The 24,059-nt window shown below is 43.7% G+C and overlaps 1 protein-coding gene across 3 annotated transcripts in view; it reads left to right on the forward strand.

Annotated features, from left to right (window-relative positions):
• casz1 (castor zinc finger 1) overlaps nt 1–24,059 on the forward strand; it is a 197,447-nt gene that overhangs the window by 97,829 nt on the left and 75,559 nt on the right. The window contains exon 1 of one of the 3 annotated variants that reach the window (XM_086109345.1): nt 11,168–11,531. The exons of the other annotated variants lie outside the window; for them this stretch is intronic. Within the exon in view, the coding sequence (XP_085965471.1) occupies nt 11,483–11,531 (49 nt within the window). The 5' untranslated portion in view covers nt 11,168–11,482. Of the gene's footprint in view, nt 1–11,167; nt 11,532–24,059 lie in introns of those variants that run through there. 3 annotated transcript variants of the gene reach the window in all.

The raw sequence follows: 24,059 nt of genomic DNA on the forward strand, positions 1-24,059 counted from the left end.
GGTACTTTACTGACTTTCTTGTTCAATCAAGCGCTGGTCCCAAACCTGGTCAAAAGGGAAGGTTGCATCGAGAACGGTAGCAAGTAGGGGTGGGCGATATATGTGGTCATCAAGATCACCGTCAACGTTCCGTTCATAATATGTAATTTTTACATTATCGGGTATTAATGCCAACACTCAAAATTGTCACGAGGGGTGAGTGTGAGCGTGAATGGTTGTTCTTGGATGTGTGTCCTGCAATTGGCTGGCAACCGGTTCATGGGTGTACTCCACCTACTGTCTGAAGGCGACTGGGATAGGTTACAGCACGCCCGTGACCCTCGTGAGGACAAAGCAGTTCTGACAATGGATGGACGGATGGATATTAATGCTTAAAATAAAACACAAATGGCTCCAATGATTGGCTGCAAAGCGGGAGGAAGTGATGAAAGTCCTCATTCGGCAAATAAGCGTGCAGAGACGGCAAAGGGGGAGGAAGTGATAGCTCATCCTTCTGCCACTCAGTGGACAGAATTCAGTGTCGTGACTCATTGGCCCAGTTGAGCACGAGACGGCTTCGTTGCAAATTGTGTAAAAAAGATGTGCTTAAAAATGGCCACGGTAAAGAGGAATTTGCCGATATTTCCGTTCAAACACGGACCACATGAAGTATTCCGTGACTTCACAAGCAAGACTACCGCGAAGCAAAAGTTAACCCAAGCCAAGTTGACAAAACACAAACTGCAATTGATAAAGCAAGTTAACGTTGGCGAGACATACCGCCATGTTGACCTCCATTACTTTTTATTGCGAGTGAGTAAAGGTTTGCTGGATAGAGTAAAAGTTTGCTGGATAATTCGCATAACATTGAGTTCTTTCACGCTCTTAGTCCACATCATAGCCATTGTCACGCCTGCATGCGTAGTATGTGTAGGAACATTTTAGAAACTATCTGTCAAAAGATCGTTGCTGTATTTGTTGTCACTTCAAATGTATACGCAACGGCACTAAAAGCTATATTTGTCTTACTGTCTGTGTCAAGCTCCACAAAGTACGTCTTCCAGGGTAACACAAGTAGCACAAACCAGCATACATCAAATAAAAGATGATTGTTTTTCATTCTGACTGCTGTCGTAGCTGTAAATGCCCGCGCTTTGCATACTACGTATCAATTAAAATTTGGTGCCAAGCATAAAAAGAATGTCACAAGAGGAAGTCAGTGGAGCCTTTTAAGTGAACCGTCAACACCCCTGCCACAGAATGCAAGTGGTACACTCCCATTCACACACGATCACACTGTCCAGCACAGTGGCTGTCACTTAAATTTGTGGAGCTGTTTATAGCTAGGTTTTAGTTTGTAATTATTAGGTATTAATAAAGGCGAAACGACGGTTTTTTTTTGTCTTTTACAATTTTCCTTTATGACAGTTTACTCTGTTGCAAAGATGGCGCAGTCAAACGTATTTCCTTGCTAGGAATGTGTTGATATTGAGCCACTGAGTGGCTTTCTAGTTGGCATTACAGCTCACATGTCAACGTTTTGTCACGTGTTTTGCTGTACTATTTATTTACTTTTTGTTAGGGCAACAAGACCACTGTCGATACGATGTCAAATGTAATGCAGAGCCACAAAGTACTTTAGGAATGTGCCCAAAGTGCTCTGACATGTTGCATTCTGGTGTTAAAATGAACTGTGCCAAGATGCTCCCCAAATATGACGGTGTCGATGCAGCTGTCAGGTCGCCCTTTGTAGAAAGATGGAGATCTGAGATTTGGCCCTGTTTTTGTGTGAACCTTCGAAACGCGCAGTGTTTTTCGAGAAGAAATGAGCTCTGCCCGATAGTGGGAACGGAAAGCAAAACTGCTTCATATGACAAAGTGAAGCCATAAACACTCGAAGGGAAGGTTAGAATTAGGATCCTGAAAGATTCATGCCTCCTTTTTATTTATAATTTGTTTTCTTTTCCTGATTGTAATGTCGTTGCAAATGAATATTTGATGTCTATCGCCTTAGAAGTAAGGAGGTGATGTCAGGGAAAGGGAACAAAAAGCAAAGCAAAACAAGAGAGAAATGCATTTTGCTAAGTGTGCGCTTTGGAATTAACTCAACTCTCTTTTCACAAGTGGCTTGTTAATTAAATGTGAGGGGAGTTCGCTATCTGCAGGTAGTGCTGAGCCCCGGCGAGGCGAGGGTGCGCCTCTCCGTATGCGCCGCACTGGCCGCCGGGTAGTCTCCGTACGCAGAACACCATCTGCATTTTGCTGTTAACGCTCCTTCACATCCGTGGGAGGATTAGGAGAAAATCCCCGGGTTTTTTTCAACCAGTTGACAAATATCAGATTTGTCTCTTAAAAAATTAGCTCCATCTATACCTCCCACCATATGACACACACAAAAAGATTATCCTTAATACCCAACCAGCTTGGGTGTGGAAAAAGCAGATTAAATTTTCAGTTTGGTCATATTTACCCAGACACTTATGTCTGCATTACGCAGCAGACAGACCTCCTCACCAAGTGTCTCCCTGTCCACACGTACTGATGCACTCACAAACTCATACACACACACACGCGCACACGCACACGCACACGCATATGCACACACGCATAGCCTGTACCTTCCAGAAACAAAATGTCTGTCTTGAACCAATTAGACACCACGTCTAAATAATTCAGCATTTTCCAGTTGGGCTCTCTCCTCCATGTGTCTTTAAACAGACACAGTTAGTTGCCAAAGGAGGCGAAAGTGAATAAAAGCAGCAGGTGCCTTTTCAGATGAAGCTTTGTACTCTGCAGAGAGTACCGGGCTGTTATTTTAGCAGCACACAGGGAGAGGGTTGAGAATTGGACCTGGTTGCTGACCTGAGACCCCAAAGCTGTCCTGTTTGTAGCGGCATGCTTGGACACCATTCCTGAACTTGAAATCAGTCTTGGCTCGAATTGCAGGAGAAACTGAGGTAAAATGCAAAAAGTCAATAAAAATAAACAGACAAGCTAATTGAATTTTGTGCCGACCAGAAGTTCAAGTAGCACAGTAATGACTTCAGTAATGACTTCACAATTTACAATCCCAGTATCGTGTTGCAATGTATATACCTGTATACAGTGAATCGCTGTTATTTGAGGCGGGTAGGGGTTGAGTCCTACGGTGAATCGTGAAAATCATTGAATAACTCACCCCCCCCGCCCCCCCAAAAAAATGCGTATCCCCCAATAGATGCCACAAACTGGTTCCACAGCAATTGAAAGGGAGATGATCATAAAGCATCAACTCCATGCTTCTAACATGAACACAATCATGTTACGTGAATGATACTTATAGTACTACTTATCTAACACTCGCAGACAGTGTGCACACTAGCATTTGATACAAACGGTATGAGGTGCGAGTGGTCAGATCAGTCGTTTTATGCCGCTGATTCCGATACCGATCATCCATGAATGACATTTTCCACCCCCCCCCCCCAAAAAAAATAAATAAATCAATCCTCATTCCATTTCTTTCATGACGTTGAATTACAACCTGTAAATTGTTCTTGACTGAATCGGTGGCGAGACATCTCACAGGCACAGCCTGTGTGTCGCTATTATCTACGATTCAAATTGTAAAGGACCAAATGGAAGGATACAAAGTTATACTTCCGCAGTCGTTTTGGAGGAAGTGAATTTCGCAGTCAAATGAACGACTTTGCTGAACGTTTTGATAGAACACGGGTTGTGACAGGCGAGTGTGTGCGTGCATGGTTACGAGCCATCTGCATCAGAGGGATTTCAGCCTTCAAGTATGATGACGCTTAAGCCTCGGCTAAGCCACTTTGGTCTTCCGTACATATTCATTGTTAGCACGAAATATCGTCATCTGAGAAGGACATAACTGAAGGCCCTGGGCCTTACCTTGTGTCCTGTATGCCGCCAAGACCACTGCCCCCACCCAGAGGTTGCTTTATGAACACAGGAGCCCCATAAATGAAATTAAGGTGTCAATTAGTCAATTACAGCATAATAACTCTGAGGGCAGACATTTAGAGACAGAGAGAATCTCAGCTAAGTTCATTTCCTGCGGCCCAAGAGCCTAGCGCTTGGCACACGTCACTCCCCACCCAGACTCGCTGAATAAGGGCCCCAGTGCTCTCCCTAATGTTATTTTCCCCTGGATATCTTTTTTGATCAACAATTTCCTTTCATGGGATTGTTTTTCCACATGCAGGGGATGCACTATTTCTCTACCCAATTTGGCCAGGGAGAATTTTATAATTCAGTAATTAAAATCTTTGTTAGGCTTTAGAAATTGCAGCTAATTGAATTTAATGGGGAGATGAATTTCATTTTTATTTGATTAGCGGGACCCCTGGCATAGGTATTTATGGAAAAAACCCGACAAAAATATGCTGTGTGGGCTAAGATGGCATAATAGAATTACACCTAATCGGATTTCACTGTCATGAATTTCACTCTAATTTCACTATAATTTTCCATTAGATAGCCGGTTTACAAATATTTGCTCATCTGCGATGGGAAAGGCTATCTGTCTAAAATGATTACCGAGCAAGCCTTCAGAAATATGTCCCCCCCCCTGCCCCCCCCCACCTCCCTTTTAAAAACCAGATTGCGAGGGATCAAAATTAGGAAGATTGCATTATGGATGTCTGCATCCGGGAGAGCAATGGGGGAGATATGATGATTACGGCCGGGGGATGAAAGCTGCGTCAAGAAAAATATATTACTCTAAAACATAGGCCTATTCTATCTACAAAATCTCTGCTCTCAGCACACTGCTGCCAAGTAACATACGATGTCATAATTCATGCACTCGTATAAACAGCGCGCAAATAAAAGCAAGCCGTTGCAGCATGTTAAGATATGACTTATGCACCAGACAAACTCCATGTTAATTGCTTCCAAGTGTGTAACCGTAATGAGATTCTGCTGTGATTTTCAGATTGTGTGGAAGTCGACGTATACGCGGCAATTATAAAAAAAATAAAATCAAATCAAACGAGATGTGAAGAATCATTGTCAGGGGTTGATGCAAATGACAATCATCGAGAGGTGCTGTTGCATTGCCATCATCATCATCATCCTCATCATCATCATAATCATCATCATCATCACCATCGAGCTGGCTTTAAGTTTAATATTCATCTCAGTCCCCGCACCGAAATAAATATATAATGCCTTCTAAACAGACGTGAGAAGGAATAATATCCCACATCAGAGGCAACCTTGAATAACACAAGGCTGAACTCTCGTTGAATCCCACTTTAAAAGTCCCTGCGTCAGAATTAAGCTTTTACACGTTCCATTTCCTTTCCAATTTGACGGCAACCTGTCAGGAATCAACTTGTCAATCGCCTGCTGAAAACACAAACTCTTGATTGTTGTGTTGATAAAGTTCGACACAGTGGCTCTTCATTCTGTCCCCCCAACCAACCAACCAACCTGAACATCCATCCACCTGTCGGAACTGAGCTCCACCCTCAGCCCACTCTTCCACCCCCCCCCCCCCCCCACACACACACACACTTTCCTCCCTTCCTCTCACTCACTCTTTGGCCCGAGCTGCCAGTCGACGGCAAGAGGGGTTCGAGAAACACAATTTGACTCCCCAGCAAAGGTCAGATTTCTCACTCGGCATGTCTCTGGGCTTTGGGCACAAAAGCCACTGAATTCACATCTTTCAACTGGACCGTAGCCTTTGTCCTGGCAACGAAGGCTTGCGAGTGGGCCCTGCACCAGACCAGCCCCTCCTGGAGAGCACTGTGAGGAGCAGCCAAACGTCTGGCCCCGCTGGCCCTTTGACTGATGCACCCCTGCCATGTCACGCGCACGGCAGCGACGCGCACACGCTCACACACGTACGCGCTACACCTTACCCTCAACATTCTCCTGCATGAAGCATACAATACACTGGGGCCACATCAAACGAAAAGCCCCCACAGCTCCTTTTAGAAAAGTAACGCTTTGCCCCCCCCCCCCCCAAAGATGGCGGTGCCAGAGCCCAGGCTTGTGCTGCATCCACCCTCCCTGCTGAGGATGTTGTCACTTGAATAGAATGTGTCCCTCCAAGTCCACTCCAAGACTACTGTAGATATGCGAGTCGACTTTTTTAAAATTATAGACTGCGAGTGGACAGACCCCGGCACAACATATTCTTGAAGCATGTTGCACCAAAGGAGAGCGCTCTACAATATTAATGTTTAATGCAGATGACTTTGTCCACATTGTTACCCATTACTGAAATTTCCACTTAGATGGATCACAAGTCTTAATGGAACAATCTGGATATCGCCAAAGAAAATGCAAGGATGCATTTATATCCACCGCTGTAATATTAGCATTAAAAGCTGGTTCAGTACAGACTTTTTTTTTTTGTCTTTGTCAAAATCTTGACTGGAATATTCAATTGTAACTGGGACGGATTTACGCAACAAATCTTCATTTCCAAGTTAGTGCCGACAGTACATCAATTTTTTTTGGGTAATGTCGAGTTATTGCAAGAATCTGCTTTGAACCCATATGACCCATATGCTGTGTTGACATTGATCGGAGACCAGAAACAACCCGTATTTGCACATGTCCCAAAAGCAGTAAAAGCGTTACACGTTGGACGGCGGAGACACAGGCAACATTGAACAGCAAAAATTACGTAAACAAAACAAACGTGATGACATGGCATTCAGTTTGGTCTGGAATGACCGTTCCCTGTGACTACACTGGCTGACATTTTGTTTTGAGTTTGTGTGTGTGTGTGTGTGTGTGTGTGTGTGTGTGTGTGTGTATGTGTGTGTGTGCGTGTGTATGTGCGTGTGAGAGATCATCATTCTCATTTGTTTTACTCTGCTTTGATGCCGATCCAAAGTGTCCCCCCCCCCCCCCAAAAAAAAATCCATGCATTGTTAGGCTATGTACACTTTTTACATATCCAGTGTGAATCCCATCTCTTGTCTGAAGTCAGCTCGAATAAACTTTAGTTACCTGTGACTGTTAGAAAGGACATCTTGGATGGCCAATTGGCAACGTAGGGAAAATGATAAACCCTATGCCCATTGAATAGTGCAGGTCCAGTGTATACCTTTAAGTTGTAATGTTACCCTTCACCATCAGATGGCAGACACCGTTTGGTTGCACCTGGTTTTACACTACCCTATACTACCACGTGAGTCTGTCTAATGTTTTTTGGCGAATTTGGAATGACATGCAGCATAATACCTGAATATTATTATAACTTTGAGTGTGTTGATTTGTGTGTAAAAATGCACAAAACCTTTGTTCTTGCACTTGGTTTGCTGTTCAGCAGTTTTGTGCCAGTGCTTTTATGCAAGTGAGCCCTGTGTAGAATAGCAAGATGATGTGCTCTAATCTCACTTTGTTTTCTGTCAAGTGTGTATGATTGTCAGTTGATCAACATGACACCACATGCTAGGGGTAAAGATTCTAGATTGTGTATTTTGTACTGTTCAAAAGTACTTCAAAAGCATCAAATATCACTAATAACGATTTACAATAATGTGGTTTGAGTCCACGTCAAGACCACCATCTTCTTTCTATTTGTGTTATAAAGTCCACATTGTCACTTTACTGTAGGTATGGAATCACTTTTTAACTTAACAAAGCACAAAGTCAGAGTATTTGGACTTGGTTTTACCGACATACTGATTCTCAGATTAACATCACCACGGAAACACGTCACAGACGACCTCGTCAGAGGCATAAATAACATTCTTTTCAAAAATAATTGTTTACATGTAGGGCTACCTTGAATTTGAACCACTCCAAAAAGTTGAACAACTTGTTGTTGTGATCAAAATTGAATGATTAGTAATCATGTGACGCCATCATATGAGTCATCAGTGCATCTGATTTGTGGATTCCATTGTTGTGAGCTGATGTCAGCTGCACCTTTTATCTTCAATGAAGATCTTGCTTTTGGCAACACTTTCCTGAAAGGGCAATGGTGGTAACTGAACATGAATATCCACCTGAAAGCTACCATTTGGTTTCGCGCTTGGTTGGCTTGATAGGACTCCTAAACAATATTGGGCAGATTTAGATTTTTGTGTGATTTTGATCTTGATTTTCGGTGATTGGTGATTTACATTTGAGTCACATTTTGTGACCTCTGGCAAGGAGGAACACTGAATGAAATGGAGACCGCTGCGTGAGCTTCTTTTGTTAGCCACTAGCTAATGAGCTTTTGAGTGGTGACTGTAACTGCCATTTGCTTGTCACTTGTGATAATCATGTGATAAGAAGCTGTTTTAAAGATTGTTTTGTTTGGGTTTTTTTTTCACAGATTGATACGAATTTAGACTGACTGGTTAACGTCTGCTCCTATTTGTATGTGACCTACTACGGTTTTACGAACAAGTCAACCAAATCAAAGTTTAACCAGTATCCCGGTGCTCATCGTGATCAACCTTGATCATGGTGCAGTCAAATCTAAGTAAAAAAAATCCTTTACATGATCAAATTGAGGATCCTGATGTGTTTTTGACAAGCATGATAAAAACCGTCATGTATAAGTTGGATCAAAGCAGATCAAATTTATCACAGGAATTAAGAACGTAAGCATTTTTTTTTCCTCAAGGAGAGACTGTTTTCCCTTTATGATCTCAGACGAGTCATCACATTTTAGAAATGAGGTAAAACCTATTTTATGTACATACCTTTTTTTCCCCCTTTTTTGCTGACCGCATGCAGCTTAAGCCAACACAGTGTATCATTGCATTTGGTTCACAGCCATAAACTTGTTCATTTCCTCTTTTCTCTCTCCACTAAATGCTAGTTAGGCACCACCTTTATCAAATGCCGTGCCCTTCTGTAAACTCTGCATTCTTTATACCAGAAGTCATGTTGACAGCACAGGGGTATTAGATCCAAATGGTCCGGAGGCACTTTGCATGCCACTGCGAAAAAGAAAAAAGAAAAAAAACTGCCAGGCAAATACGAGGTTTGACTTATAAAGTATTCATTGTCACCTGGTAACGGCCGCCCTTTATCATTTCACCTGAAATTACAACGAAAACTGATATCTTATCAGAAGGAAGCACGGAGAGAAGAGTGAGTCTTATATGACGTGGAAACTCTATTTGCGTGAGAGATGAAACTTATTTGCTTTAAGCTAAAAAGCCATAACCATGTTTTTTGTTTTGTTTTTTTGTTGACACTTGATTTGAAGACACATCTGACTGCCATATAATACAGGCAATTTTTTTAATGTACTGCACTTCTTAAAGTAGTAATAAGCCACCGTGCACATAAGTAATGTGCATTTGCGCACATGTACTTAATAAATGCGCATTAAATTCAAGTGTGTCACTGTCCATTTGTGGACCAGGCATTTTTCATTTTCCTTTTTTGGGCGGGAGAGTAGTGGTTGGTGGGTTTTGATTAGCCTTGTGTCATTCGTGATCGAGTTATTCAGATGGACAAATCTTTTGAGTGGACATATGGAATCACTTAATGAACTGATTTGTTTCTTTACTTTTCAGTTTAGTTGAGCCCAGCCATGTGCTGAGGCATCACCGATGAAGTGGTGGGTTTTGTCAGAATCTCGGCCTTGCTGCGCAGCGCCTGTGATGGTATATGTACCTGTATATAAATATATGTATATATTTTTTTCTGACATATCGTTGAGAAGTAAGACTCCAAAATCATAAAATTCCTCTCTTCCCTCCATCATGCAAGAAATAAGAATGTTGCTAACCTGAGGGCCACAGTCGGTGTTGGACTAGATATGTATTTATTTATTTTATGGTCGCATGTGTGGTCAAAAAAGTCACTAAATACAGCGTCGAAATCTCGAAGTTGGCAACACTGAAGACAAGGTGTTGCTCTTGTTCGCTTGCGCTACTGGCACACATGCACACTGAAAAGAAAAGCAGCACATACTCAACATTTTACTTTTACTTTATTAAGACTGCGATGGCCGTACAGAGACTGCGGACAGGCTGGACGGATGTGGTCGCTGTGTGTAAAAAAGTGAGAAACAAACTTCCATCCATCCATTTTCGAATCTGCTTATCCTCACAAGGGTCACGGGCGCTCTGGAGATTACCCCAGCTGTCTTCGGGCAGTAGGCGGGGGACACCCTGAACTGGTTGCCAGCCAATTGCGGGGCACACATAGACAAACAAACATTCACGCTCTCAATTACACCAAGATACCATCGAGAGTGTTCCGTTAACCTGTCACGCATGCTTTCGGATTGTGGGAAGAAACAGAAGCCGGAATCAAACCCAGCACCTTGACACTGTGAGGCAGACGTGCTAACTAGTCGACCTCCGAGGCTTGAATACACGTTATTTACAATGTCATTTTGTACGAGACAAAAAGAATAGAGTGTTAAAGAATAAAGTGTTCAACTGCAAAGATGAATAGAGCGAAAGAGTAGTTGAGTGTGGGTAGTTGATCAAATATTTGGGTAGTTGATCAAATACTGTCATTGGGTGGGAGACTCTGAACTGATTTCCAATCGCAATGCACAAATAGACAAACCACAATTAATACATACACACACGCGCGCACACACACACACACACATACTGACATAGAAAATTTTGTGTTCTATTAACCTACCAGGCATGTTTTTGGAATGTGGGAGGAAACCGGCTTACCGGGAGAAAACCCACGCATGAATGAGGTGAACGTGCAAACTCCAATACATGAAGGCCAGACCTCGCATTGAAAACCACAACCTCTTCACAGTGAGGCAAACGGGCGTCGATAAATACAATCAAATGATATAAAATATTGGTGATTATCACAATGATTAATGAAGCTGACGTCACTTTTTTTTTCTGTGTGCTACAAATAAGAAATAGTTTTTGCTTCCTATCCATTTAGTCTTTTCGCAAAGTAATATGTAATTTTGTATCTGTACTTTATGTCCCGCATCTGCATAAAATACATCTTTCTCCCTAAAAGTAGGGGTGCGCGGTGGGGGTGGTGGGGGGGGGCTCCCCCTCCCCTAATTTGAATGGAGGCAGTACAGGCTCCTCCCCGAGAGAGTTGAAAGGCTAGAAGAGCACAAAGATGGAAAAGGCCAGCCCACTGAGGGAGGCAGTTAAAAAAAAAAAGCGCAGGGGGCTCCTCTGCCATAATTTCCCATCAGCCTATTGAGACGACATCACCAGCAGCTTGCTCTGTGCGTGTGTGCATGGAGGCAAAGCAGAGGGCGAGACATAGGCAAATGCACCAGAGAGAGAGAGAGAGACAGAGAGAGAGAGAGAGGAGGGGAAGGGGGAGGCTCCATCTTCTTTCACCTTCCTCCCCCAAGCCGCGGAAAGGAGGGGCCAGTGCCGAAGCTGCCAATCAAATCTGCTTGTGGCAGCCGGCATGATCGCAGCAACAAACTATTGACAGATTACATGTCAAGGAGTTTAGCGCATGATTGAAGGAAGCCCCCTTTTTTTTGTTGTTGTTGTTGTAGTCACTTTTCTGCTTCATCCGGCCCTCCACCGAGCAACATTTGAATGACTTTCCACCAGAGTTCAGTAGTATTATGAAAGTTACATGTCTGAGAGGATTTAACTTCGACTTCCCTGAATATGGTGAGTACTCCTGCTCTTTTCCCACTTTGCCAGCCAGGTATGGTTTTTTTTTTTTTAATGCGGACAGTTAAAGGTGTGCCTTTATCTCGCGCTCTCTCTCACACACACACACACACCTACAAACACACTCAAGGGGGGAAGTTGTTCATGATTAAGCTATGTGCCAGCGAGGACGGCACACTGTATACACTATACGTAAGTGTTGCAACACCCTTATTTATAGCACTTTTCAGGGTGCCCAAAGGTGACTGCAATATGAAATCGGATCGCCGAGCGTTCCGCTCAGTGTTGACACCGTCGAGTGCACATGTGGAGAAAGTTCACAGGACCCGTTTCATTTTCCCTTGCCTGACACTTTCTTTCTTGTTTGTCAAATAAATTCCCATCTATTTGTGAGCCGGCCAGCATATTTTGACTGTTCAAATACAGGTGTTGGTTTTCTCCACAGAGGCACTGACAATGCCATTAGGATAGAATGAATGGCCTAAGGATTTGTTGCCAAGGGGACAAAGCAAACAAACTGTTTTGTTGTCGCACATGTAAATGGTGCAGGCCGGTCACTCTGACCACCTTTTCAGGTATTTCTCAGCAGTGTACCGTACGTGCTCCGCGATGATATTACACCTAAGTGGCGAGATCAAATTAAAACACTGTTATACACTTGGTTTCAAGTGAATGGCATGATGAGCAAAATTTTGCTTCTTGCTACATCTGGGGATGAGCTTGACCTGCTCCAATCTGACTGCAAGCGGCTCAATGTCATTTTTTTTTCTTCAGGGAAGGGCTCGCTTTTATTTGAATAATTACTACAGCACAGTAACATTTAGTTCTTTCCGTTTCGTGTGTGTGTGTGTGTGTGTGTGTGTGTGTGTGTGTGTGTGTGTGTGTGTGTGTGTGTGTGTGTGTAAACTTCATACGGGTATGCTTTCTCTTGATGTGATCATATTGGTGTGTTTGAGTGCGTTTGTGTGTACGAGTAGTTGCCGTACGGTTTATTTAGTATAACGACACGACACGACGACCTTTTACAGAACTTTCTGTTATATTTTTTAAATGTTCTGTTATGAGAATATTTGCTGTGTTGCTGCGCAATCATAAATAACATTGTTTTACAAATATATTAAGATGCAGAATTATTTTTTGCCCTACATATTTTCCCCCCCTAAACTGTAATTCACTCTCGTCAGCTTTTGCTTCAGGCTGTTATTTTTAATATGTCTGTGTGATATTTATGAAGTCCATCCATTTGCAGTTTTTTTTCTTTCCCTCGTCGTTCAGAGTCTTATTGGCACTTGAGCTCGTCCCGATGGCGAAATTAAAGAGGTTCAGTTCACGTTACATTTAAGTAGACGATGTCCACGAGGGTAACGGGACCACAAAGTCATGCGAGTTAGACTTGCTGGCTTGCCTGTCATGTGTGGTCACTGTCGGTGAGCGCTGTGCACTTTTAGTCAAGAATAACAAGAGTCGAGTGAGACTCTTATCGCGACACACCCTAAATTGAAACTTTTCGCCAGTTGGGAAGAGGTGCCCCCCCCCCTTCCCCTACTTATGAGTCATAATGTTGATTGCTCTCACCCTCACAGAGTTGTCTCATTAACCCTTTGTGGCACCCTCCATCTTTTATGGCCTTCCACAAAACCGGAATGAAACGAGGGAGGAAAACAAGTCGTGGTCTGAAGGGCCTCAATAACCTTCGATCACAATTTAGCCCGAACCTGAATCATTTTGATGTCCTGGCAATAAAATATGCTGTAGCGCTCCTCTTTCTCCTGCTCTTCGGATGACAGTCAATTTACATTTTTTTAATTAAACGAGGCAGATTTTTTTTTTTATTGGGGGCTGGGTTATGCTAATAAGAATGTTGTGTACAGCAGGTTAACAGAGTTTCGAAATAAATTTCACAGGCAGCCATTTAGATGTGGGGGAAACGTGAGTCATTGTTTTAAACCTCTTCCATGACAATTTCTACTGAGGATCCCAAATATTCTGTGAGGAGCCTTGCTGAGTTCTGTCAAGCGAGGCTCCATGAACTGACTCAATTAAAGCAAAACAAAAAAAAAAAACATCTTAAAAAATACATCATTATTTTTCTGTTCCGTCCAAATAAAAACTTCAAATGAATTTGATTGTATGGGGCAATAACATGCTCCAAAAAAATGATTGATTGATCATTTTTCTTCCCATGAGCAACTGCAAAATGTGTATGTATATACATATTCATTAATTAAATACTGCGGGATTTTATTTTTTTCATTTTAGAATTTTTTGTTTGTTTATTTTAGACTCCTTTTCATGTTTACCCAATGTAAGGTTAAATAAAAGAGACGCCGGGTGAAGATGATTGCAAAACACAGTAGTTAAATGCAGCTTTTATGTTTGTGGAGTTTTATGGTCCGCTCGCACCCCTTGATTGATGTTTTGCTTGTGTGTGTGTGTGTGTGTGTGTGTGTGTGTGTGTGTGTGTGTGTGTGTGTGTGTGTGTGTTGCTTGGTTTGTGCAGAGGGAGAGGAGCGGGAACATGGTCGGGAGACAAGGGGAGGGAACTGCATTAGTGTGTGTGTGTGTGTGTGTGTGTGTGTGTGTGTGTGTGTGTGTGTGTTCTGAGTATGTGGAGAGAGGGGGCCAGCAGAATCCCGATTGAGCATGTGCCCAGTCATGAAGTGGCCTTTTTTAAATTTTTGCAATCAAACAAGTGAGATCGAACAGTGGAATCAAGTCCAGTTAAGTGGGCTGTCCCGCATCTTACTGCAGTCGTCCAAGTGTTGGCGGCTACTTGATATTGGCCACGAGTAAGGCAAGTGGCATCAACACCCCCTTTCTTCATGGCTGTGCACTCATGCAATGGCCGGCACCTAATTAAAACCTCAAAGCTCCGCGTCACCAATATGGACTAATGGCTTAATTAATACTCTGAACAAAAATATAAAGGAGCGATGAACAGGTTGCACCTTTGGACTTTTTGGGGCTAAAATTTAAAACATCAACAACAAAAAGAAAACACCTTTTTTACGGTTGTTTCGATCTCATTGAGAAGATGTCATTTTATTGTGCATTTTATCCGGCACGACAAATTCAAAACTCAACTAAAATTCCACAAAAGAAAAAAAAGGAAAAGCTTGTATCCTTCTCCTCAAACACCTTTTTTATGGTTGTTTTGATCTCATTGAGAAGATGTCATTTTATTGTGCATTTTATCCGGCACGACAAATTCAAAACTCAACTAAAATTCTACAAAAGGAAAAAAAAGAAAAAAAGAAAAAGCTTGTATCCTTCTCCTAATCTTACATCACAAATTCAAATTTCACAGGGAGAAAGGGGAGAGAAATAATCTCAAGTCATTGATATGCCATATAAGAGGGCAAAATGGGAAATGAAGAGCTAATTAGCAGAGTGGCAGACTTTGGCGTGTTTGTCTGAAAGCGCGGTCTCCACCGGCCATGAATGAATTTGCATGCTTCGCTTATCGAGGCGCACTTATTAGTCGGGGCTGAAAGAGAGATTAAGCCGGCGCAAAATGTGGTGACTAATCCTTTTAAATGTGGCAGCGGGTCTTGAGGTGCAAACCGGGCGGCCCGGCCCGCGCGTACCTTCGCTGCGGCGGAATGTGACGGGTCGCGACTTCGACGCGAGGGAGACAGAGGATGCGCAGTTTGGCAAGGACGCTTTATTGGTGACCATCTCTCGACCCTCTTATCTCTGCAACCGAAGCGCCGTGTGGGGCCGGCCCCATGTCAGATTATTTTTTTTTTTTGCCCCTCTTTGAATTCTTTGTCGCATACGCACGACTGCATGCTTCTCGATGAAAATGTAAAGAACAGAAAAGCTCCCCCCCCCCCGTCCCCACTTCTCTCCCTTGAGTGAGGAAATATTTGTTCTGCTGAGTTACAGAGCCAGTAGCCCTGTCCTCATCCGTAATTGACTGCAAACATGAACGTCTAAACACTGCCTGCACTCACCCTCCACTTCAGCTTCCACCTCCTGCTTTTGCTACACGGTGACATTAAGGTCAGCAATGATTCCTCCTCTCCCGTCCGTGCGTGTCATAGCTTAAGGCCAGCTGCTCATTTTTGTCTGTGCCGACGCAAAGAGAGAAGGAGAAGGATAGCGAAAGAGACGGAGCGGGCGCAGGAGTTTGCTGTATTTCTTTCCTTTTTTTTTTTTAAAAGTTGGTAAGTTGATAGGATTACATGGTTCTGGAGCCTACACCTGTTAAGAGGCTGTTAGAAGAACAGTTGGCAGTCCCGTGGCTGCGCAGCTAAGCTTTTTTTTTTTTCTCCCCCCCCCCGCCCCCCTCCCTATGTGTTGTCCGTTCTGTGCCGCCTTGTGGGGATTTTACCCGGCATGTCGTCGGGGAGTTCATTTGGCAGGGCTCCTGCCACAGTGGAAGCATGGCGGGGGGCGGGGGGGGGGGGGGTGCTCCTTTTGCGAGTATGTGTTCAAGTTCATATCCTGCATCGGTCTGTGTGTGCGTGCGTGCGTACGATCAGATCGCCCTCCCCACTCCCGAGACTCATTGTCTCCGTGCAGTCGCGCTTCCTTCTTTGACCTCAGTCACACGGCCTGAGCCACCCCAGCAAAGAACGTATCAGCAGCACAAGTTTTGGTTTGTTTTTCCTCATGGGTTGGGGACAGGTGTTGGCAGAGTCATAAAATGCCCAAATACTGGTTAAACCAGACCATTTAAATGATTAAGGGTTAGGTTGAGAACATTTGTGCATATTTTAGGAGTGCCAAAGACCTGTTGTCAATCAAAAATACTTTTGGAAGGAGTGGAGAAATGAGTAATGCATAAAATGTCTTGCTTGTTTTCTCTTGTTCGCCTATTATTTAAGAGGAAAACAGTGGTGAATTGTTGTCGCGGGCCGGGAGAGCGAATGCGCAGGAGACCGTTTGGAAGTGGTGGTGACGGTTATCAGGAAAAAAAAAAAAAAAAAAAAAAATCACATTACAGTTGGGTGCAATGTTTCCCACTGCCTTATTTGGCATTCGGCAACTCCCGTCATTTTCTGTCGGCCTTCAGCACCTGTCCCCCCCAACCGCCCCCCCCCCTCCCTTATTGTGCCGGAATTTTCTATATTTGGCAAGAAGTGGGGCCTCTTTGGATTGGTGCGTAGGTCACTGTTTGTAAGAGTTTGTGAGACATAAACTTGATATTCGCATGTCTATTTTTGTTTTTTTCTCCCGCAGTTGTTCAGCAGACAATATTAGACGACGTGATTCACCCCGCGAGTACCGAACATTTCTCAGCGGGGCTTCTAAATGTCACGTATGATATTGGCAGGCTGCCTTTCCACGGCCGCAAATGATCTCCCTTCCGGAGCGCGGGAGAAATAAAAAAAAAGGAGCAAAGTTAATACATATCTTGGGCTAACTTTTAATTGTTCTGATATGTAATCGCTAAATGACAATAAAAAAAGGATGACGGCCACTTTAAAAGCTTTATCTCTGCTGCTCTGCGCTCAAAGTGTCATGTCCATAACAGCACCACCTGATCTACAGAGTAAAATAACCGCTTCGGCTTATTGTTTGGACAATATTGGAAAGCCCCCCCCCCCCCCCACCACCACCGCCACCTCCAGCGCCACCATCAGCACCACCCCCGACGCCCCAGCTCCCCTCGCTGCTGCGCTCCCCTCTCCCTTGATTCATTTCACCCACTGTCCTCGGCTGCTGGAAAATGGCGTTAATTTTTTTATTACCTGTTTGACTCTCCAGCCTTATTACTGTAGCCCCTTAATGTTCCCTGTAACCGTGGAAACCAGATGAATAAATGTCCGCCAAAGAAAATGAGATGATTAAACAGGTCACCCTTGCAAAACAAATTCGCTTGGTCGAGCGCAATTTGTGTACCAAGCGGCTGTCTTAACAGTTTGCTAACAAGGGGATTGTTTGCCAGACTCATTCGAGAGGGGAGGCGGGGGGAGATTCAGGGCTCGGAGGGGGGGGGGGGGGGGGGGGGTGAAGATATCTTCCAGGGATGGGGCTTGATTGAAGAGATAATATTTTAGATGGCCGTGCAGTTTGTCTCATCGCTTTACTCTTGGTGATCGTCCGGTCTGTGCCTTTGATTTAAAGTTCCACCTTCATCCGTGGCAACGGCAGTCTTTGCTGCTTCCGCCCGCGTCCGCTTATTTAAATCATGTTGTTGTCAGCGGCATTTGGTGTGTGTGATCATCAGCAAGTGCAGTGGCAAATCGGAATTTCCTCATTTATGTGACAACCAATCATTACTGTTAATTGTCCTTGAGGCCATCTGCATGGGCTGGCTCGTCCTCTGCCGGTGTTGCTACGGAGCTGGTCACGGATTTACGAAGTACTCGAACCGACTCATCGTCGTCACGGAATAAAAAATAAAAAAACATTTGATGGGCCCACAAAAATGATACCGCAAACCCAATCCGGCAGCAAACAATCACAAGGTTTCATAGGGTTGAGCTTTGCCCTTCCCATCATGCACCGAGTGTAATGCCCCCCCCCCCAAAAAAGAAGACGCTTCCACCAATCGGTGCTTTTCGTTTTGGTTTGCCATAGTACACCCTCCTCCCACCACTTTCTGTTGATAGCATGACACAGGGTAACCAGCCAATTAATTCAACAAGAAGAATGTGACAGTCTTGTTGCGTGCTGACATTTTCCATCATCAAGAAGCGCAAACAAATGTTAACCCTCTCCACACACACACACACACACACACATACACTCATGTTTTGTGTATATATATATATACATATATACGTATATATATATGAGTAAGTTACGTTCCACAACCATTCCATACCATATGCAGTGAACATTTTGCCATTGCTTATGATTCAATACCAAAGTGTGGCTTCATGGGAGATGGGCACACAATGGATAAAACCCACTCCCAACAAAAATGTTTGGCGTTGTCATGACTGGCTAACGGGTAAGATTGGACCGAGTCCAAATGATTTTGGGTCAAAACACAGGAGTGACACAGACAGACTCAAGTTGACATTTTAAGGGGGGGGGGTCAATTTTCCTACCAGACAGTTGATCGGACCACCAACCAATGTAAGATCCCACAAAATGATTTCTGCTGTGGTCAGCATGTAGACTCTCTTGAACCAAAATATTTTTGAGCACTGAAATGTAATTCTCGAAAGGCAAACAAAGAACTATTTATTGTTGAAGATGCCAAAGTATTTTACTTTACTTTCTTTTTCATGAATATTTTCAGCGAAGCCCAGTGAGTGAGTGAACTCAAAATTGGTTACACGAATCTTGATTCAGGCAGAATTTCTCCTTCCTGTTCAAAAAGGTAAAATGCCCGAGAGCTCACTGAAAACAAAAGGGTAAACATTGAAGCAGTTCCTGATGCTTCAGGAAGACTCGTATTTACGACTCATGTTCTAATGCTGTGCGTGAGTTCAACACGCATCCATGTTTGGGTTGGACCAGGGGCCTGCACCCCCCACCTCCCCTTCCCCAAATGACGATTGATAATACAGTCAATGAATGTGCATGTTGAAGGGGCTGAGACAGAGGGTGCATAATCCCCCCCCCCCCAAAACATTTTTCCTTGCATCTGTACCTCCGTGAGTGGATGAATGACGATTGCAAATGTCGAAGGGGCGTGGAATTGTGATCGAGGGGCAGATAATCTTGGAAAATCAAATCCAGATTCCAACCTTTCTGAGCGGCAGTGCGGACATTCGTCCAGCGTGCCGATGATCATTTTCCGGGGGAATTCGAGCGATGAGGCCACATAACTGATCAAACTTGTTAAAGTCCAGGATGTGGCTGTGGTGTTGATCATGGAGGGATGCCAACGCTTGTGCCACTTAGGCTGTTGCCTGTTTTTCACTGATGCACCAACAGCACTTAGTGCCTTCTTGCTTGAAAAAAAAAAAGCCACATAGCTCTCAGCTTATGCCGGTGTTAAAAATCTCACACTTGGCCTTAAAAATCAGAGACATTATTTGCTCAAGGGGAGAACCGAGGCCCTTCCTGCGCGTGGGCTTGGTGACAGTGAGCCATCTTTTATTTTATTTTATTTAATTTTTCCCCCCTAGCAGAGTGGGTATTTCATCCCAATACTGGGACACTATAGCTCAAAAACTGGAAAAGCACTTATGCATTATTGATGTTTTAATTTGTGCAAATGCCCAAGTCTTTGTTAAGTGATTATAGTGCAGGAGAGATAACCGGGGAGGTACTTTTCTATGAAACAAGAGCCGGGCTTGCCGGCCGCACTGGGAGAATTGAACTAAATCTAACAAGCTTCTCGTCTGCTCGGTGAGACGCAGCTCGCGTCGCGAAGGCTGCTGGATGAGTGGGAGAGAAACAAGAGAGTTGACTGGAAATATCAACCGATATCAAAAAAAAAACAAAAGATCAACCATTGATCTTTCGTCCATATTTCAGCTACACCCCTCCCGTTTATGATGCATGGTTTATAGGTCTTTTACATCCCTTATCAAAAATTATTTGATGTAAATACAATAGAACTGACCTGAAAAGCCCCATGAGCAAATACTCCTCGTGGAAACCGACCTTGGAGAGGCGGTGGAGGGGGATGAAAAGTTGTAATGCTTGCAAAACAAGCCAATAAAATAATGCCCTATTGAAAGCAGGGAGTTTGGATAAATATAAAAGACAAGCAATGATTAACTTCAGAACAAAGGTTATCAAGGATGACATTTTTTTTCAAAACACCGTAATTCCTGTGCCATCTGCGGTCAGCTTTCCAAATTAACATCACACATTCAGTGCCAGTAGTTGCTCTGTTGTATGAATATTATTTCTTTTTTTTTTTTGGAAGCTATATGAACATACTATGTTGGGCTTTGTCAACCCAAGAGATATTCTCCGTTTGGGCTAAGCTTTCAACATGAGTCCCTTTGCATTTCATTCATGAATAAAGGCGGCTTCGGATTAACAAAACAAACAAACAAAAAAAAACAGCCGTCTTTGAGGTCCCCAGTGGAGGTAAAACACAAGATCATGCATGTACATCCACTTGTGCACGCACGCACGCACACTCGCGCTGCCATACCACTGCATTTACTGCTTTATTAAGCTGTCTCATGAACCCACCAGCAGAACATGAAAATAAAGACGAGAGGGGAGAAAAAAAGAAAAGAAAAGAAAAGCCCATATTACTTCAATGATTTGATTTCATTTGTGAACTGTAAAATGCTCACTTTTATTGTGCGCGTGGGGAGAGGAGAGTCGGGAATGAAAAAAAAAAAAGCAGTTGTCTGACTTGGTAGAAATTCTCCATTTCAATTAGCACGCGTAATCTGAACCTGCTGCCTTTGATAGGCGCTTTTCTTTCTTTCACTAAGAATACAGCCGCACTTGTAAAACATTAATTAAGATGACTTTTTTTTTTTTTTAAAGGAATAAATTGTGCTTTATGCAGCCTCTGGTCCCCAGTTACCTTCCAAGAGCTTCAATGCAAATCCTTTGGGGCCAAAAAAAATAAAATAAAAATCCGTTGGTGTTGTTTAAATCATGAAAGAGACAACATTCAGAAGGATGATATCATGTGAGAGCTGAGCCTTTTGCCGGAGAATTGAAATGCATCCCGGGCTCAGTGAAATCGAAGCCGGCCGCGGGAGAACGAGCCTCTATTTTAATGCCTTTCTACCCTGACAGATGACTTTAGACTGGGTTTTGTATCAGATTGCCGTGACACGGCCAATCATTGATTATTCATTATTTAATTGACAGGTGGCCCAGCTGTCGCCATAATTGCGTCCGAACCGTTCTGAAAAAAATAAAATAAAAAAGATGATATGCGATCAATTTCTAAGCAGAGTCAAAGGGATACAGCACTGATGAATGCTGCTTAACGTGCAAAGTTATTACAGTCCATTCACAGAAAAGAAACCCCGTGAATGAATCAAGACATAAAATGGTGCAGTTTAGTCCCGGCGGAGCATTTACCAAGATCATACGTCCATTATGTCTCAGGTATAAAAAGGGAATGTTCAAGATGATTCTACTTTTGAACTATTTATGAAACAAATTAGAATTTTTATGTCACGGAACCTCTCGGAATATATCGTGAAACGTGTCCCTCAAGTCCACATATGCTCTTGCGCAGACTATTGTAAATCCTCCGGCGCTGGGAGATGAGTACACATGGAGATGATGCATTAAAAGTGCCATAACTCGCACACCCAGCAAAGCTAAAAATCAATTGGAACGGGTAGTTAAGCTGGCCCCCTAAAAATCAATGAGCAATTCATGTCCTTGATCACAGCGAGTGTCATTCCTCTCAATGTGAGAGCCAGCCGATACGCTCTTCGCCATTTTGTTCACATTCGGCGCAAATTCAGAGGAAACCCCAACAGGCAGCATAGCGTCCTTGTATATTTCCAGCGTGTGTGAAAGGATATTTAGCTTTTTTTTTTTTTTTAAAGGCCGTCTGGTAAATAAAACGCTCTCGTCAAAATAGCAGTGTCACATTTCCAGTCAAGTGTTGTTTTTGAACTCTGCAAAATGATGCAATCCTAGGACATTGTACACCAAGATAGAAAAGTAGAGAGGGGAGAACACACACACACACACACACGCACACACACAAACATATAAATACATGGACAAGAGCGGGGCTTCCAAAAATGAAAACTGTGTGTTTCAAAATAGCACTTTTGCCCTTATTAATGCCATTAGTGTAACAGTCGTAGTCGATCAAATCAAGGGATGACCGAATCTCCTCCTCTGTCTCTACACAGTGACGGGATCACGTCACCAACAATTTGGCCATTTTGACTTGATGAGGGAAGTTTACTGCACGGTCGAATCCAACATGCCGAAAGATGCCTATGACTTTTTTTTTTCTCTTCTCTGTTCTTCGCTTGGGCCAAAGTATTCTATAATGTACTCGAGAATAACCAGTCATGCATAATTTCCGGATAATACCGATTCAACAAGTACGTTTTTATCAAAATTCGTCCAATGTTCAGTTCGGATGTGTTTGGGCGAAACTATCTCTGCAATTTGATGCTGATCCACCTTTGAATTGTGTGGCCTCGGTTCAGTTTCATGCCATCCTTGTTGAAATTTTCAGTTCAACAGTTCAGACGTGGATGCCATCATCCTGCTTTTTTTGCCTGCTCTGAACAGAAGTGATCCAGTCTTGGAGAACCACTATATTTTTAACCGTGATTTAGATAACGGCACTGTGACAAGTCACAGTCATCCGCCAGGTTATTTCGGGCCTTTCCCGTCACTCGCGTGTCCAGCCCGGCGGCTTTGAGAGCAAAGACCGGTTCAGGGCAACCCAACTTATGTTTGTGCGACAACATATTTAACCCCCCCCCCCCCCCAAGTCCAAAATTCTCTTCTCTGAAGCCTTTTGACAGCACGCAACAGGTGGTCAGTTCTTTTTTTTTTTTTTTACAGCCCATTACTCTGCTAACATTTGAACGGGTCATTCAGGTCCGCTAGCTAAATACCACCGATTTGGGGAGAGGGCCTTGGAAACAGTTGTCACCAAGAGGATCGGTGGAGCAGTTGCTCATCCCCCTCATTGGAGGTGCAAAATTTTCCAGCAGCTGCCACTTGGCATCTCTGGCTTTTTTTTTTTTTCTTTCCCCTCATTTCCAATAAAGCAGAAATGAGTGTTAGCGGCAACTGGAGGGGGAGGGGCCAACGGATTTTGTGTGCCCCGTCAGTCACAATGTCAACCGTGTGTGTCCTTCCCATCCGTCGGGTTACATCGCTCGCCAGCCGCCAATCATAATGCGCTGCTTGTTTTCCCACTTTCTGGTGGCATTTTTTGGGGGGGTTGGTTGGTTTTTTTGTTTCCAGCATCCTAAATATGAAAATAACATAATGGCATTTCTCTCGCCTGCGCCCTCCTCCTTGCTGGCATTTCCTTTTCTTCTCTCACTCACTACCCCCCCCCCCCCCTCAATCCATCTGCATCATGTCGATCTGTCAGACTGCCAGTGTCTGTTCCAATTAGATTCCACTTAATTCACGTAACCTCGATTAACACGCAATCAAGCCCAGATAAATCACGTCCTATAAGTCCCCCCCCACCTCCGCCGCCTCTCCTGCATTGCTTTGCATCACTCACTTTTCCGCAACAAGCTTCCTTCCTCCCGCACACCTCTTTCTCAGAAAAATGTACAAAATCGCTCCTCTTATTGTCTCAGCAGGCTCGCCATCACGTAAAGCGGCTCTCGTGTTTCCGAGAGTCTCGCCGCTGCCCTCGCACCCCTGAAGATGAAGGTGTCCTAATTACATCTTTGCTACAAAAGAAAAGACACCCCTTGCTTTCGAGGGGCTGTGTAGTCTATTGTCTCGGTGACCTTTTTAGCTAGCGGACAATTGCTTTGACTAGATTACAAATTAAGACACAGCACCAGGCACTTAGGCGGCAAGTCTGTTAGAGAGCAGTTGTGTTCGTCGCAGTTTGTGAAGGCCATCGGGCCGTGTGTATATATCAAGCGCGGGAATAAAACACCACCGAGTCCGCCACGACCTGCACATGGTCCATATTCATTGACCATCGAGGGACATTTATTTCCGTGATAACTGCAA

This window comes from Hippocampus guttulatus, chromosome 1, assembly GCF_054856545.1.
Source record: "Hippocampus guttulatus isolate MCC_2025c chromosome 1, RoL_Hgut_1.0, whole genome shotgun sequence".
NCBI lineage: Eukaryota > Metazoa > Chordata > Actinopteri > Syngnathiformes > Syngnathidae > Hippocampus > Hippocampus guttulatus.